Source organism: Euphorbia lathyris, chromosome 5 (genome assembly GCF_963576675.1).
Source record: "Euphorbia lathyris chromosome 5, ddEupLath1.1, whole genome shotgun sequence".
NCBI lineage: Eukaryota > Viridiplantae > Streptophyta > Magnoliopsida > Malpighiales > Euphorbiaceae > Euphorbia > Euphorbia lathyris.
In genome coordinates, this window is record NC_088914.1 from 68,012,421 (window position 1) to 68,030,401 (window position 17,981).

Consider the following 17,981-nt stretch of genomic DNA (forward strand, 5'->3'; position numbering starts at 1 on the left):
TGGACTGAAAGTATCACCACAGTCTACCCCAACAAGTTGATTCGCCCCATTTCCAACAAGTCTTGCTTTGTATCTTTCAAAAGATCCATCTGCATTAAATTTGTGCCTGAGAATCCACCAACTACGAAGAACATTAGCATTAGAAGGACGGGGTACGAGGACCCACGTCTTATTTTCAATAAGAGCCTTATATTCTTCAGTCATGGCTTGTTTCCAATTAGGGTCTTGTAAAGCAAGTGAGGGATTAGAAGGAATAGGAGAAATAGTGGTGGTGTGTAAGTTGAGCTTTCTTTGGGGTTTGAAAATTCCAAGTTTAGCTCGGGTTGTCATAGGGTGAGTCGGTTGGGTTGGGTTGGCGTGTATAGGATCGGGAGAAGGCGGGGAAGTGGGCTGTTGTGGGGAGGTGAGCTGTTGTGGGGAATTTGTGTTTGGGCCGTGTTGAATTGGAGAAGGAAAGGGACTGTCGAGAGGAGAAGGGGGAAGTGCTGGGCTGTTTTGGGAAGATGGGTTGGGACTGTTGGGCCGTGGTGAAACTGGGCTTTGGTTAGGAGTGGACGCATTAGTGGGGAAGGGAATAATGGGTTGGGTTGTTTGTGTAGGTGAGTTGGAAATAGAAGAAATGGGAGGGGAGGCCGAGACATGTTGAGTGGAAAATGGAAATTTGCTTTCATTGAAAATAACGTGACGAGATATAATTATTTTCCGCGCGGAGATGTCGTAACACTTATAGCCTCGATGATTGGATGGATATCCAAGAAACACACATGGAGAGGACCTAGGTTGAAGTTTATTTCTAGAGGAAGAAGGGACAAGTGGGTAACAAAGACAACCGAAAGTGCGTAAGTGAGTATAAGAAGGAGTACGATTGTAGAGAATTTGAGTCGGTGAAAGAAGACTAAGATTTTTGTGAGGGAGAATATTTAAAAGATAGGTCGCATGAGCAAGAGCATGAGGCCAGAAAGAATGAGAGCAAGAAGCATGTGTTAGAAGAGTGCGAATTATATTATTGATTGTTCGAATCGTTCGTTCAGATTTACCGTTTTGGGAGGAAGTATGTGGACATGAAAAACGGAATTGCATACCATTATTGTTAAAAAAATCATGAAAATGACTATTGTTATACTCACCACCATTATCACACTGAAAAGTTTTGATATCTTTTTCAAATTGAGTACGTATGTAATTTCGGAATGTGAGGAACACAGAAAAAACTTGAGATTTATTTGCTAAGGGAAAAGTCCACAGAAAATTAGAATAATCATCTAGGAAAAGAACATAATATCTATAGCCACTAGAACTTAGAACAGGAGATGTCCATATATCACTATGAATAATATCAAACGGCATTGATGACATATTTTTAGAAGCATAAAAAGGCAATTTAATATGTTTCCCAAGCACACAAGAATTGCAAATAGAAAAATCAACATTTTTAGGACAAGATATAAAATTATTAGTTCGAAGATTGTCTAAAATTTGAGGACCAGGATGGCCCAATCTATTGTGCCAAACTGAAGGAGATAAAACAGAAGCATTTAAAGCATAAGAAGACTCTGAAGAGGAGGATGTGACTGGATATAAATCACCGGTGCTATTACATCTCATAATAGGGATCCCCGTGCGCAAGTCCTTCACAGAGAAACCAACAGGATCAAATTCAACGGACACATTATTATCAATAGCAAATTTCCGCACAGATATAAGGTTTTTGATTAATCTAGGGGCATGTAAAACATTGTTCAATTCTAGGGTTTTGTTGTTTGTTTTTAAGGATGCATTACCAAGACCGATAACAGGAATACAAGTGCCATTACCTACTACGATACTCGTGTTAGGACTCTTATTTAAATAAGATGTGAGTTTACCTCCATCCCCGCTCATGTGAGAAGTGGCGCCGGTGTCCATATGCCAAGGTTCTGCAGGTGGTGTGATTGTCAAGGTGTGCATAGCCGCCTCAATGTTTGTTGGAGTGTAATACTGGGCCAGATGGGCCTGCGGATGGGCTCCCAATATGCCTGGCTGGACTGCAGAAGAATTGTTATTAAAAACAGGCCCGCGAGTTGCACCATGAGTTGCACCATGTGAAGAATTGGGCCAAGAAGGATAAGGACATGGGGGATAGGCCCATTGGGGCGCCTGTCCAGTCCATGGCCCGTACCCCCATGGCTGTTGTAAAGAAACAGCCCCTGACCAGCGAGGACCGCTATTTTGCTGCCATCGTCCGCCTCTGCCCCGTCCGCCTCTGCCACGGCGATAATAACCCCGGCCACCGCGAGCAGCGCCATAATTTTGAGGGAAAGAAGGCCGAACGTGATTTGAATATGGAGGAGCTTGATTCGACGGGGACTGTTGGGCGATAGTAACGGCGGCAATTTCAGATCCGACGGTGGCGGCTGTGCGTTTTTTACGGGCAGATTCTTCCAATAATAACATGGACCTTGCCTTTGTGAAATTGGGCAGAATGTCATTGTGGCGAATTTGTGTTCCGATTGTCTCGTAGGCGTCAGTGAGCCCCGAAATTAATTGAAGAACGAGACGATCGTTGGATACGGCAGCCCCGACGTTGCTTAATTGGTCCGAGAGGGACTTCAAATGTTGGCAGTAGGCAGAGATATCATCAAAATTTTCAAGTCTAGCATTGGACAGTTCTTGTTGTAAATAAAGGGCTCTTGAATTTTTATTATCGGAGAATTGTTGTTCTAGGAGTTTCCAAGCGTCGGCGGCTGTTAAATTTGGTCCGATGATACTGTTGAGAAGGTCTGAAGATATGGTTCCATAAATCCATTGCAACACGATGGCATCAACACGAGACCATAAACCTGGATTCTTTGCTTTCATAACCGAAGAAGAGGTTTCCGATTTATCGTCGGTTTCAGGAAGGATATGATCAAGAACTTGAAAAGCACGGGCATGTGTTTTAAAAAGTTCAGCCCAAGTGGTATAGAGGCCTTTGCCGGATTCGAGAGGATCACGAATAAAGGAGGTAATGTTGATAATGGAGAGGGCCGGATGAGTTGGTGCGGCGGCGGCACCATTGTTTTGTTCATTGTTTGGCATGGTGGCAGTAGAGTTTTTAGGGATGAAGAACGGCAGAATGAGGAAGAGAGAAAGAAGAGATTTGGGTGGGATTAGGGAGAGAAATTTTAGGAGAGAGTTTTTAGGAAAGAAATTAGGCTCATGATACCATAACAATGTAGAATCCTTGCCTTTCCATTCATTGATAATGTGATATATATACACAAGATATATGTGTGAACATGATAATTACAAATCAATTATATTCCTAAATTACAGCAGAAATATCCATATCTAATATTTTTAAATAAAATTTTATCCTCACTAACGAAAAATTTGAGTAGACTAGATCGATCATTATTTTTTTATCACATCTTACCTTCTAATTGTTAGAGTTGACATGAATTCATGTGGACTATTAGAATTACTATATGTGTACGATGAATTGAATAAACATCAAGCTCGTGTGGCCAGTTCATATTAAAAGGTCTGATGGGCAGAAGGGGCGCCGCTTAGGGCCTAAGGGATGCAGGAGTCAAAAAATAAATTTTTTTTTTAACATAATATAAAAATTAAATTTTAAAAGATGCAACAGTTAGAGAAATAATCTTGGTCTAAACAAATAGCATCACAGTCTAGACACAAAGGATGGAAGGACCCAAAAATCAAAGTAGAAATGAAAGTGATGCCATTTTGCCAAAATTGTTTATGTTAGTATTTGGAATTCTTGAGTTTGTCGAAACAGTAGCATATTATTATCCAAATATTTTAATTGTTTTTTGACTCCTCCTAACTATGACAGTGGTCATTGCATCTGTTGAAAGAATTTTTTCGAAGTTAAAATTTGAAATCATCGATGTCACGAGAAATGTTAAATGGTTTAGCAATTTTATGTATTGAGATAAATATGTTAAAACATATTGATGTAAACATTATTTTAGTGATTCTGCATCTAAAAATGCTCGTAGATAATATTTTGTAGGCATAACACCCATTTGGATCCCTAAACTATAGCTTCAAAGTCAATTATAATCCTAAACTATCAAAACTGGGTATTTAATTCGAAATAAAATATTTTTTTAATATGGAATTAGATACTTTTATTAGTTCATTGTTAAGTGCAATAAAAAAAATCATCTTTAACTAATTTTTCTTTTACATAATTGATTTTTTTACTTTATTTTTTATTTGAGGGTCTTCATTTGCTAATTCGCCATCAGTCCTCCAAAATCTCCGGATCAGTCCTGTTGATAACCATGCAATTACTTAATTTAATAGTTTAAGCTATTTTTGATAATTTTAATTTTTCAAGCATTTAAAGGTTCAATTAAGTGAAAAATCATTTATTTTGATAAGTCAATATATTCAACTTGAAGTTTTAAGTTGAAAATTATCAACTAATGTTTTTATATTTCGTACTTATTTTTTAATATTTATCAAATAGTTCATCATTTAATACTTTCAGCGCTTATAATACTCAACACTTAAAATTCAGTACTTATTTTTTCGGCATTTGTTTTTCAGTTTGATCAAACATCACCTCAGTGTTGCTTAAAACCATTAGGGGTGATTTTTTTTCATTTCATATGTTAAAAGGTAAATTTACATTTTTCTAAAAAAAATAGGTAAAGTAAAAAAAAAATCCACGTGCTTTCACTTTTTGTCAAACTGGTACCTGAATTTTTTTTATCCAAACGGGAACTGAGGTTTTCGATTTACTAAAAACAAAGACCGTTTAGTTTGACATTATAAGAAGGACTGTTAACGATCTCGGAATGGAAAATTCTGGGAATTAAAGTTGTTTATTACCACATTTACTGTGTGACTAAATTTTTTTATTTTCCAAAATCACCAATTCCAGAGCTTTCTCTCTCTAAACATTCACTTACCCATCTCCTTATCAAACAACGCCTAAATGACCTCAAAATTAAAAAATTAAAGAATTAAAATTTCTTAGAATATTATCAAGTCTTTGAATTTTTTTTCAATTTTGAGGTTGTTAATGCTCATTTTAATTTTGAAGTCCTCGTTTTTAAGTAAAGCGAAAACCCTAAATTATCCTCTGGTCGCAAACGAAATCTGAGTCACCGTTCAAACAATTTTTTTTTTCAAGTACCAATTTGATAAAAAGTAAAAGCACAAGGTTTTTTTTTTACTTTACCCAAAATAATATGAACAAATCTAAAACCTTATCTTTATTAAAAGATATTATTTTATAAAACATTTATAAACTAAAATGTTATATTTTTTATTTTAAAATATTTATAAAAATATTATTATAATATAAGAGTATTTATAAAATGTATATATATTATAAAATTATACTGTTTCATTAAATTAAATGCTAAAAATAATATAAACAAATATAATATTTTACAACATATTAAAATTAGAGAGGAGAGATAAAATAAATAACAATATATATATTTTAAAGATTTTAAATAAATATTTGAAATATAAAATTAAAATTCACATATCAAGTGTGAAATACGTTAAAGTTCAGGTAGTATAGTTGCAATTTATCCTAGTTACGAGTCTCCTCACAATCCGAAACCTGTTTTCTTCTTCACATGATCTGCTTTCTTCTTTTCCTCCTTAATTTTTCAACGCGGCCTTATTTCTTCACCATTTAATCAATCACTTTTTTTTTGTTAATTCAATATTCTTTTTTTTCCAGTTGTAGTTTTCTATTCTTCCTTGCACGGTTCTGTTTTTTCTTTTTCTTTTCTTTGTTCTATAATTTTTTTGTTTTTAGATTTCATATGTTTTACCGGATCTTTTAATCCGTTTGAATTGCATCTGTTGTTTATTATCTTTTCATTTGTAACTTTTCTGATCTAGGAATAGTAGAAATGAAAGATCTTATACATAGATCAGTACATCTACGTGATTGCAAAAGAAAGGATTCCGATCCGAAGATTCGAAAGAGTTGAAATGATGAAGATTGGATTCCAGATGCTTCTCAGCGAATTTGAAATTTTAAGAAGTATATGTTTCATCTGTTTGTACTTGTAATTTTGTTATCAATGAAATGATGTACTCATTTTCTAAAAAAAAAAAATATTATCCTAGCACTTTTAATGGGTTTAAAATTGCTCAATATATAAAACGTTGAGCCTAAAATTGTATAATTATATATATATTCTTTTCCAATAATTATGGGACTAATTTTGTATTTTTTTTTTCTCTGCCAGCAAAACGAAGTGGGGAAATTAGAATGAAGGGTAGAAAGTGAAATTTGGTTCATTGCAAGGGTGCATACTTTTCTCAAAGTTAATATTCTTGGAATGATTGTTGAAGGGCCCTTAAAAAACATGCTTTTTGTAGGATTAAATATTATATACATATTTTTTAATAGATTTCATTAAAGTCTTATGAAAATAAATAAATAAAAGCACTTTACTAATAGCCACTTTATGTTTTTAATTCCTTGAAGACAAACTTTGAAGCAAAAATAATTGTATATAATATAAAAAAGAAAAGCAAAAATAATTGGTATACTGTGATTAAAAAAAAATTGGTATATTGGATTGCTTTCTTGTCTTAATTAGTTGAAGCAAAATAAATAAATAAATAATAAAAGCTTTGGCTACTAACAATTAAGATTATACCAATTTATATACAACAAAAAGAATCATAATTCTGGACATTATTTCTTCCCTTAAGTTGTTTTAATAGCAAAGCAATGTAAGTAATATATGTTCTTATGATAAGTAAATAATTAAATAAGGTACTTGCTCTGAATTGGTATTAATTGAAGGACTTATTAAGTATTGAGACAATGACTAGACAAAAATAAAAATTAAAATTAAAAGGGCAAAAACCCTTCAATGATTTTGACATTTTTCATGGGTTTTCTATGGCACTAATTGCTTAAAAAGGGAAAGCTGAGTTTTCATTTCGTATTGGATTGAGAAGAGGGTAGCCTGCATTATTTTTGGGTAACAAAGAAGGTTAATTGTAACCAAAAAAGAAAAAGTTAAAAGGTTCAAAACAAGAAGAAGACAATTAGATCCAAACAACTTGGTTGTGGTAAAATCTAGTAAGTATATGCAAAGTTATTTTCCCAGGCACGCTGCTGAAATCTTTGACATCCCTATAGATCCACACATATCAAATTACAAAGAACATGGATGAAAATGAGACTGAGACCAACAATAAGAAGGAAAACCTATTAGAAACTGAAAAGTTAAATGTACAACTAGATTTACTTCGTTATATAGGAAGTTTATTTAACCATGTTTTAATTTCGCAAAATGTTTAAAGAATTATCGGTCCGTAATTAGAGAGGATGAGGTAGATATTGTTACTCCTTTTAATGCAATGAAAGTATGCAAGTATTATGACTTCCTTTTTCGTAATTACATTCTGAACGTCTGTTAGATCTCACATTAAAAATATAAATTTCTAATTTATCTTCAAGTATAGCAGTCTGCACTGTAGAAAAATCAGATAGATACAAGTGGACAAGCCTAGTCAGCTTTTGCTTATCAAATGATGCAAAAGAATCAATAGGATTTAAGCACGCGGCACATAAAAGTAATTCTGAGTTTTTCTCCGTAAAGTGCTCATTGAGCTCTAAAAGTTGCATAACAATGACAATGTAAAATATATCAGTTTGATAATGACACAAGTTTGTAATTTTGTGGGTATTTCTTCGTGACCTTTCTTGAACCACAAACATATTATCTATATTTGGAACAATGATGTTATTTTTTTTTTCACAAAAAAAAGCCACTTGAATAAGTAAAGAAATACCCACAAAATACCCACTCCATCATCTCTCATTTGTTGGAGCAGTTGTTTGGAAATGTTAACCAAGATTATTGCATTGATGATATCTTGATCTTTTCTTTGTAATGCTTGAGACAAATCATTTGTAAATCCCAATATCTTTTTCAATGAATACAAGTTGAAAACAAACTCAAATGAGTGTGTCAAAGCAAGTAAGGCACAAGCTTAACCTTTTTGCTCTGAATTTGTTCCATCCTCCTGAATCACATCAAGCACGTTAATCACAGAGGGAAACATGGTGATTAGGCTTACTAATGAAACATAATGTGAACTCCACCATGTATCACCAGCTCGTTGAAGAGAAGTTTCTTGATGTGAACATGTGTCACTTTATATCTCTCCATTTTATGGTGTTTCAATAACTTTGCCATATTTCTTCTCACGAAAAAGATTTCTTCTCTTGCATGAAGCTCCCACAATATTTGATGAGTTAGGAAAAAAACATTAAACAACAAAGCAACATGAACATGTTTTTACATTGAAAAAAAGGTATTGATTACTTTGATCCATACTCTCCGGTGTCCAAGATAACGTCTATTAGGATGATACTTTCAATCGCCACTTTACAAAATCTAGAAATACATCAGATGGATATGTTAAGATAACTTTCATGAATGGAGATGTGGATGAAGAGATGTGTATAGAACAATATGAAGGTTGTATAGCTCCAGGTCATGAAAGAAAGGTCTGTAAATTGCCGAAATCTTTACATGAATTAAAGCAAGCACCAAAACAATGGCATAAAAAAATTGATGATGTCATGATTGCAAACAGCTGTCAAATAAACGAGTGTGAAATGTATTTATGTTAAAACTACAAATGAAGGATATATCATTCTATGTTTGTATGTTGATTACATACTTATTGTGGGAAGTAATGACAAGATGGTGAAAAGTAGCAGTGACATGTTAAACTCACAATTTGATATGAAAGATATGGGACTCGCAGATGTGATTTTGGACATTCAAACCAAATGTTCATCTAACAGTATCATCTTGACTCAGTCACACTACATGGAAAAGATTCTTGGCAAGTTTAGCAAGAATGATTCTGGTTTTGCTAGAATTCCAATCGACACTAGCAAAGATTTGTCTAAAAATAAAGGCGAAAACATTGACCAAGAGGAATACGTAAGGGTTATAGGCAGTCTAATGTATCTCATTAGTTGTACAAGGCCTCTAATTGCTTTTGTTATTAGCATTTTAACTAGATTCACGAGTAATCTAGGGGAAATCCAATAAAAGCCATTGTAAGAATACTTCGATATTTACGGTGCACTCGTAATTACAAATTGCACTATATAGGAGAACCTACTGCATTAGAAGGATTCTATAGTGCAAGTTGGATATCTGGTATAAAAGATTCCAAAGGCACGGGTAGATACGTGGCTTTACATAGTGATCTCTATGTATATGGTGTAGCTCCGGTGTTTGTTGATTCTGATCCCCCTACTCATGTTTGCAAGCTTTGAAAGCCTCTTTATGGTATGAAAAGCTTACTTCCAAGCTAGCTCTTCACTTTGGTTTTCAAGGTTCTAAAACTGATAGCTCCTTGCATTTTTACATTAAAGTCCATGTGTGTGTCTATTGCTTGATATACGTGGATGATCTTCTAATCACGGGAAATTCATCTTCACTTATGCGTAATATTGTGGTGTTTCTGGAAGGAAATTTTGTTATTCGCAATTTGGTGAATGTCCATTATTTTCTAGGCATTGAAATTGATATTGGTTGAAGTCTGCCATGCTTTTGCATCAAAGCAAGTCTTGCACCTCTATCTTTACTAAAGCAAAGATGCATGACTCACGACCAGTTTCTAGCCCCACAAATATGGCCGAGAAGTTGAAGCTTGGTGATGGCAATCCCCTTTCTGATCCATATTTGTACGAAAGCATCGTTGGTAGCTTGCAATATTTAATGTTCACTTGTCCTGATATTTCTTTTGTAGTGAATAAGGTTTAACAGTTTATGCATGCTGCTACTGACACTCACTAGAGTGTTGTCAAACACATACTCCAATATTTGAATGACATATTGCCTCATGGATTTTTTTTTGGGTAAAGTCCCCACTAATCGGTTACATTGCTTTTCGGATGCCAATTGGGACGGGTGTCAAGATGACCGGAACTCTACTAGTGGCTATGCAGTATTTTTTGGCAACTCATTATTGTCATGGTCTTCTAGGAAATAGAAAAATGTCTCTCGATCATCTATAGAGGCGGAATATAGATCCATTGCTACTGTCACTTCCATGTTGATTTGGTTGCGGATGGTGTTGAAGGAAATTGGGTTTCCCTCGTCTCACCCTCCTATTTTATGGTGCAATAATCTTAGTGTCGTGTATAATCAGTACTGAAGATCAAACCACTGATGTTTTCACTAAACCTTTAGCTCGAAGTTGTTTCCAATTCTCAAGAGAGAACCTGACAGTTTGTGTTCACTCCTGTCCAGTTTGATGATAAATATATGTCAAATTGAGAAATTAAAAGGTTTTAAGATATAAAACTCACAAAGATAAGCAACCCCTAAATGCTATATTCCTAATAAGATTATATAGTTGCATGGAAAAATATGCATGATATTGAAATGATAATATCCAAGTTCATGGAGACAGAATTTCTAGATGAAATGATGATATAGGTTTGAAAGGAAAGGGAATGAGAAGTGAAGAGAGAGATTTGATTGAAGTAATGATGAGTAAATCCACTCCACTCCACCCATAAGGGTCCAGCATAATATTGCTAGAAATGGTGTATGGCCCAACCTAAAGAGCCTTTGTTATGCCTCAACAGAAATTGCTTTTTCTTTCATTTTCATGACCCTTTTAGTGGGATGCAATATGGCTATGGATTGGTTGGTGCTTCTTCTTTTCTTTTCTATTCTCTTCTCTGCTTGCTTTTAATAAGGTCTGTCACTATTCACTGAAACCCTTTCCCTTTTCTTCCTTACAATTTGTGGTCTTACTTCATCTGTCCTTCCCTCTTCTGGACCATTATGCCCTCTTTAACTACATTATTAATGTGTTATATTTCTCTAATATAACAACATAGCTACTTTCTGTCTTCATCTGCCTCTAAATTCTTTGCTTTCACATTCACATTGGGGAAATCAATTCTTGGCTGTGATATTGGAAGCACAATTATGTTTCAATATCTTACAATTTTATTAAGATGTACAATCAACAAAACAAAACAAAATAATCAACCTATCTGCATAATTTCAATAAAACATAAAGTGTACAAATAATAGAGGTTTTTGTTCTCACTTTGAGAGAAAAATAATAGCAATAGAGCAAGGACAACTCTAAATACAGCAAAGGTACAGCTCTCTTCTTCTTTGCCTCAAATTCATTCTTAAAGTGATATATAATTGATGTGATAAGGTATCAAAATGATATTAAAGTTATTGTGGAAGTGTTAATTTGATTCTCGAGAATAAAATAGTACTAATTTTACTCGAATATTTATGAAATGATGTAATTATAGCCTCGTCTAATTACTTCGGAGAAGAAAGTGCTAGAATATTAAGATTTCATTGACATCATTTTCTAAACGTTGTGGTTATATTAATACAATTTCATAAACATTTGGGGTTAAATTGATGTAATTTTGTACGTGAAGGTAAAATTGACACTTCTCCAATAACATTAAGATTATTTTGATACTTTATCCTATAATTGATATATAATGGACGAAAATAGGATAATGCTAATTTTTTCCCTAAGATTATTGGGAAAGATCATTTTACCCTTATAACATAAAATGATCTAATGTTATTGCCATAGTAATAATGGAAAAGTAAAAAAAAAAAATAATTATTGTTTCATTTTATTCAGTAGAATAATGAGATTTTTTTTAAAAAGAGGAAATGTGACATCATTAGTAAAATGATGGACTAACGTTATGTCTTCAATGATGTGGTACATCGATTTTGTTGATATGCCATATTAATTTGTTAACTTTGCTTACATTATGATACTATTAACTTTGTTAATTTTTTTGATGACATGATATATTGATTTGTTGACGTGCCAAACTGTATTAGAAATTTTTTTATTTGGCCAACGGTATGCAACACATCTCTTCTTTAAAAAAAATTCATATTTTTCTATTTGCAAATAAATGAAATTAAAAAACTTTTTTTTTTTTTTACCTTTTCCAATTAAAGATTATAGCTCAAGTTTATGCTTGTTGAATATATCTAATAACTTTTGGAGTGTAATTGACCTTAATCCCAATCAAAAAAGCTAAACCTTTTTGTTTACACCAAAACGAGTAGAAAAGAAAAGATCTCTAACCCAAAGGGGAGACCAAGAAAGAAGAACAAACAAACCAGTCATATGCCCAAACACAATTTGCTTAGGTGGTTTAGTCCCCAAAACTTTATTAGCAACATGTCTAGCAAATATTGTTGCATCAGTTGCCTTACTAGCTTGAGAAGCCCTAGCTCTTTCAGCAATAGCATCCTTGAAATCCTTATACAATTTCCACTCATAATTACCCAATTTATCTGTACTAGCCCTACCAAAGTTTGATCTAATTGCACCAGGAACCACTAAAACCACATTAATACCAAAAGGCTTAAGTTCAACCCTTAATGTATTAGACATGGCATGAACCCCTGCCTTACTTGAACAGTATGACCCTGCCCAAGGTGTAGGCACCATCCCTACAACACTGCCCACATTCACTATGCTACCACTTTTCCTATATGCCATGTGTGGCACAACGTTTTGCACCATTCTTAATTGCCCTAATGTGTTGATTTCCCAAGCTTTTCTTATTGTTTCTAGTGAAAGCTCTGCCAATGGCCCCGTGCTGCCTATGCCGGCGTTGTTGATCAACACGTCAATGCGTCCGTGCTTGGATATTATGTTGTTTATTGTCAATGATACACTTTCGTCTGATGAAACGTCGAGACTTAGTGTTTCGATATTGTTTGATTTTAGGTCTGACATGTCGTCCACGCGTTGAGGAATGTCGGATGCGATTACGTGACAGTTTTGCTCGGCAAATGCTTTGCAGTACTCATAGCCAATGCCACCTTTGGCACATCCTGTGACTAGCACAACTTTAAGGCCTTCCATGTATGTAGTGGTTTTGTTTTAGTGAAATTGGAGTATAGATTAGAAATTTACCCTATTTTTATAGATATGCATTTTAGTTCATATAACTAAATTGGTCCATAAAAAAACCTCCTAGTTCTCTTGTTCATCAGTAGAATATGCTTTTAGAATATCCTTAATTCATGAATAATTTAGCCGGCTAAATTGAGGTTATTAGTTTACAATCTTTCATAGTTTTGATTTTGTACATTTGTTTTTGTTGCATTTGATCCATATGCATAAAGCCACTGCTAATGTGATTCTTTTATTTATTTATTTTTTTGAAAAGCAACCTTAGACTCTTAATTATTCAGATTTTAATGGATTGAATTATTAAATCTCTCATTTTTTATTTTATTGTTGGTCATAACATCTCTCTAGTAATAAGAAAAGTCAGCTTTAAACATAAAACTCATTTAGCATAACTTTAATTTTCATTTGTGTTTGGAATTTTTGTTTTTTTTTGTAACTAATGTGGCTATAAAGAAACTATAAAAATCTTTTTTCTTCGAATTATAAAAGTTATATTTTCAGACACAACTGGAATGAGTAAAAGATTTTTAACTTTAAATTAGATATTTATGAGTACAAAAAAAACACGGTCTAGCATATTGAAACTAAATATCAAAGTAAAGTTTAATGTAAATTTAAAGTCATCTTGGTAGGACGAGTTCTGGTTGGTTTGATGGATTGCGGTAGATGGATGGTGGACTGGCAGGAGGAGTCATTCGGATTTATATTTGCGTTGGAAGAGATGGAAAGGGTTCGCTGGATGACTATCGGAAATTGCAGAGGGGGGAAGACATGGTGGCTGCTGCCATTTGCGAGGAGGTAGAGGAGGCGACCGCAGCTCCAACGGGAGCGTTTATGAGTTCTGATACCATGATAAATACCAATTAGGTTTGATAAGTCTAATTAGATTTTGAGTGAAATAATCCCCTTGATTAAGAAGTGTATTGAATGTAATAATAAATACATAGGATTCCTAAGTTGATAACTACAAGTAAACCTCAAAGTGATAAATACATAAAATAGAAATAATTATTTCTACTCACAAAGAGATATTTACAAAGTAAAAGTAAACTGCACAATAATTAAGAGATAATTGTTGTAGTTATCTCTAACACTGATATCATGTGGCATCAAGTTGGAGAACAAAGTCTATACCTTAGATTTTGATTTTTTTTCAATCTATAAACTATAGGTAACTTTAAGTTGCCAAATTGGCAGCAAACACATGAAATTATATAAAGCTAATCCCTCTACCTCTACCTGTAAGCTATATTATTGGAAGAAAACACATGTTCCATTAATGTCCTCTTCTTCTGTCATCACAAAGTAAAACCGGAGACAGTGAAAGGAATAAGGTGGACTAGTAGACCCCTATTCTACATTTAAATAATGCATTATCAACAATTTTTTTTATATAATGCACAAAGAAGCATCAGGGAAATTAATTAAATTCGTAATCATTGTTTAATTAAATTTGATAATTGGATAATTGAAGTAGTAGTGTTGTGTTATGTGAATAAATAAGAAATGAAGGGACTTTATTGTTTGGATATTGTAAAAGGGGCAAATTAGCAATAAATGAGAGAGAGGGTAATACAGAAGAAAATCCAAACAAAATCTAAAACGAAATAGGCAAACAGAACAGAGGTCAACAGAAGAAGAAAAAGTTGTTTATGGATAGCAACCCCACTCAGTCTCAGTCTCAGTCCCAGTCTCAGAGAGACTACAAAACTCTTTTGTTTTTCTCAGCATGGGACTTAAAGGTCATATTCCCTCTTTCCCTTTTTCTCCAGAGAGATAGATACCAAGGGTATGTTTATATATGTCAAAATGCATCCTTAGTCCCTTAGCTTTCACTTTATTTTATGCATTAACCCCTACTCTTTGAAATAAATACAAAATAATACAATTTTAATCATAACTTTTGCCAAATTATGCAATTAAAGAGTTCACTCAAAAATTGTGCCAATAACCACTCTTGTTTCATAGAACCAATTGAACTAAAAGTTCAAGTTGATATTTTTTTTGATAGAAAATGTTTATACTTCATTATATCAAAACATAATAAGTAGATCAAAAGATAATAAGTACAACAAGAAAATAATAGTAAGGAATCAAATCTTACCTACATAGAGAAAAAAAAAAGTAGATACAATTCAGATGGATGAAAAAATCCGATGAAATATATGAACACCGACTAAAAAGAAAAAAACAATAATAAAAAATATTAAATCCTAACCCAGTGGGAAGAGGAAGAAGGAAGACAGACTTCTTTCGTCATCCTCAAAGTAGATCATCAAAATAGAAACTTTTAACAGAAAATGGGAAGAGAAAGGAAGAAGAACAACGACGACAGTTTCTTTTTTTTTGTTGTTGGTTTCTTCGAATCCTAGAGAGGATTTTGAAAAATTCCCTCTGATGGTTTCTTAGGTGTAGTTTCACAAGTTGATAGTTAAAGGTACACTTCATGTTAATATCTGACCATTATAAAAGAAACCGTACAAATCTTGTTTAAAACTGTAAAAAAAATATAGGCTTAATACATCATTTGTCTCCTGAACTTATCCAAAAAGCATGATTGGTCCTTTGAACTTTTAAAGTGTGCTGATGGTCCAACTTGTGTAAGATGTAATCAATTGATTACACGGTTGCAAAAAAAAAAAAAAAATTAAATGCAAAAGATGTATTGCAAGCATCTTAGAATGTCATGACCTAATTCATAGAATAGATTAAAAATGAAATTCTTACTCGCTCAACTATAAAACTTGTATTCTCTAATATTAGAACCGCATATCCCGGTCTTGGTCATTTTACTTTTTTTTAAGACGCATATAATATATCTTCCGTATTTAATTTTTTTTTTTTTGTAATCGAGTAATCAATTGACTATATTTTATGTAAGTTTAAAAAGCTAATTGGATATTTTAGAAAGCTTTGGAAGTTAAAAAGGTAATCAAACTTTGACAAATGATGTATTAAGACAAAAATATAATTTGAAATACAAAATGCTATGTTAACCAGTTTTAGGAAAGATGAAGCGACTAAAATAGTAAGGCTTTATATATCTGTAAAGAGTTGTTACCAAGAAAGTGCCCCTCCACTAAAACCCATCCTCTCTGCAACAGAATTTAAAGAAAAAACTGGATTAAGTAGCTTTATTGAAATGTCATGGTCTCTTGTAACCCAAAAAAAATGACATGTCCCATTCAGAATCAAGATTCTCTCTCTAGACCTGCATCAGCTACTCCCATTTTCATTTTTTTTTCTTCCAAAAATAAAAAAAGAAAGAAGAAGAAGAAAAGACAATCTAAAACACTAGCTAGCCCTGCTGAAGAGAAGACCCTAATAGATTTTACAGCCCAAACAGAGTAACCATTAAAGAAAGAAAGAAAGAAAGAATGGGGCAATTCATTCAATCTTAGAGATATATTCCTAGGACCCCTATCCCTATATTGTCTCATCAAGAGAAAGTTTTGATTAATTCATGAATAATATAATATAAATAAAAAGTCCAAATTAGAGAAGTAGTAGGTGTCTGCTACAATGGCCCTGGAGGAGATGTGTATGTATGGATTCAATCTGTTTTCCACTTTTGCTTTGTCTTCTTCATAGACCCAGCCAGGAATGAGTAAGACACTTACTTCTTTTTATGGCAATTTTTCTTTTGTATCAAAATAAATAATACAATATGTAACACCTACACTACTATATACACGACTTTGAAACAACAGAATTGAAAATGACACCCCAACCCAACATCCTAATAGTAATAGATATAACCTTTTTTTTTCATTTCAACCAATTTCTACTTGATCCAAAACAAGTTTGAATTTGGGGATATTTACACATTTAAAGTGTATTTCTTATTATGTTATGATGAAATTAATGGGACTAGCCGGTCAATGTAACAAGCGGGCTGGAGAGATTTCTGCCCGATATGCTTATATGGTTGGATGCATCTATTTTATCTATTCGCGAGTTAAACATTGATGGACTAATTTCAGCATAAATTAAGAATACTTTAAATCCATCATAAACATATGACTTCTTTAGCAATTTACCACAAATGTGTATTAAGAAAACAAGTTATCCATTCATGCTAATAAATCAACCTTATAATCACAATTAAGATGACAACCAAATTTATCTTATTGGTAGAGGGTAGTTCCATTTTCTCTCAATTGATAGTTGGTCTTCCATGAATAAAATATGTGTACCTCAAGGCAAGACCAATAAACTTGAGAATTAGAAACTGATTATTAAGTCTAGCATTTATTTTATTTTTTTACGAAAATAGTAATTAATTATAAAAATTAATTACTATTTTCTATATATTATATTCTACTTTATAAATAAATTATAAATTCTAAAAAATATATTTTAAACTTTTTAATTTATAAATAATAGTCTTTAAAATTTTAAAATAATGATTTAATGGTAGAATTTTTTTCAAAAATGATAAGAAACGCATTCCTTAATAGACACAATCAAAAGCCCAGGCCCATTTGGGAAAAGATACAATCAAAAGCCCAGGTGGATTTTGAGCCCACAAAACACAACTCAACTCACCTTTAAGTGATATTTTTTTTTTTTTTTTTTACATTGATACTTCAAAAAAAAAGAGTCAAAATTTCAGTGCGCTACTTTATAGAGAGAAATTAGTTGGTTAAAGAATGAGATTCGTGAATTCAATCTAAGCCTCCTAGCGAAGCAGGGCTGGTCTATTATGTGTGACTCATCCTCTCTAGCAGCCAAAGTTCTTAAGGCTCGATACTACCCTTATGGCTCATTCCTCACCGCCTCTCTTGGATCCAACCCGAGCTATATTTGGCGCAGCTTGATGGCTGCTCAACCTCTTCTTTTAGCGGGCAGCAGGATTCGAGTTGGCTTAGGGAATAGCTTTAATATTTGGGAAAGCCCTTGGCTTATGTCAGAAGGATCTGGCTTTCTTCAAACCCCTATTTTGTCGGATCTCCAAAATGCAAAGGCTAGTGACCTAATGAATGAATCTAGGACTGGGTGGAACGAAGGCATTCTTTCTCGCCTTGTTAACAGAG

The 17,981-nt window shown here is 33.3% G+C and overlaps 1 protein-coding gene across 1 annotated transcript; it reads right to left on the bottom strand.

The window, feature by feature from the left end:
• Positions 1-12,054: 12,054 nt before the first annotated feature.
• LOC136229028 (short-chain dehydrogenase ptmH-like) lies at positions 12,055-12,894 on the bottom strand. The gene has a single exon (XM_066017570.1). The coding sequence runs from the start codon at positions 12,892-12,894 to the stop codon at positions 12,055-12,057; it is 840 nt and encodes a 279-aa protein (XP_065873642.1).
• Between the last annotated feature and the right edge of the window lie 5,087 nt (positions 12,895-17,981).

Coding starts and splice junctions, on each gene's coding strand:
- LOC136229028 (XM_066017570.1), bottom strand. CDS start 12,894: ATGGAAGGCCTTAAAGTTGTGCTAGTCACAGGATGTGCCAAAGGTGGC.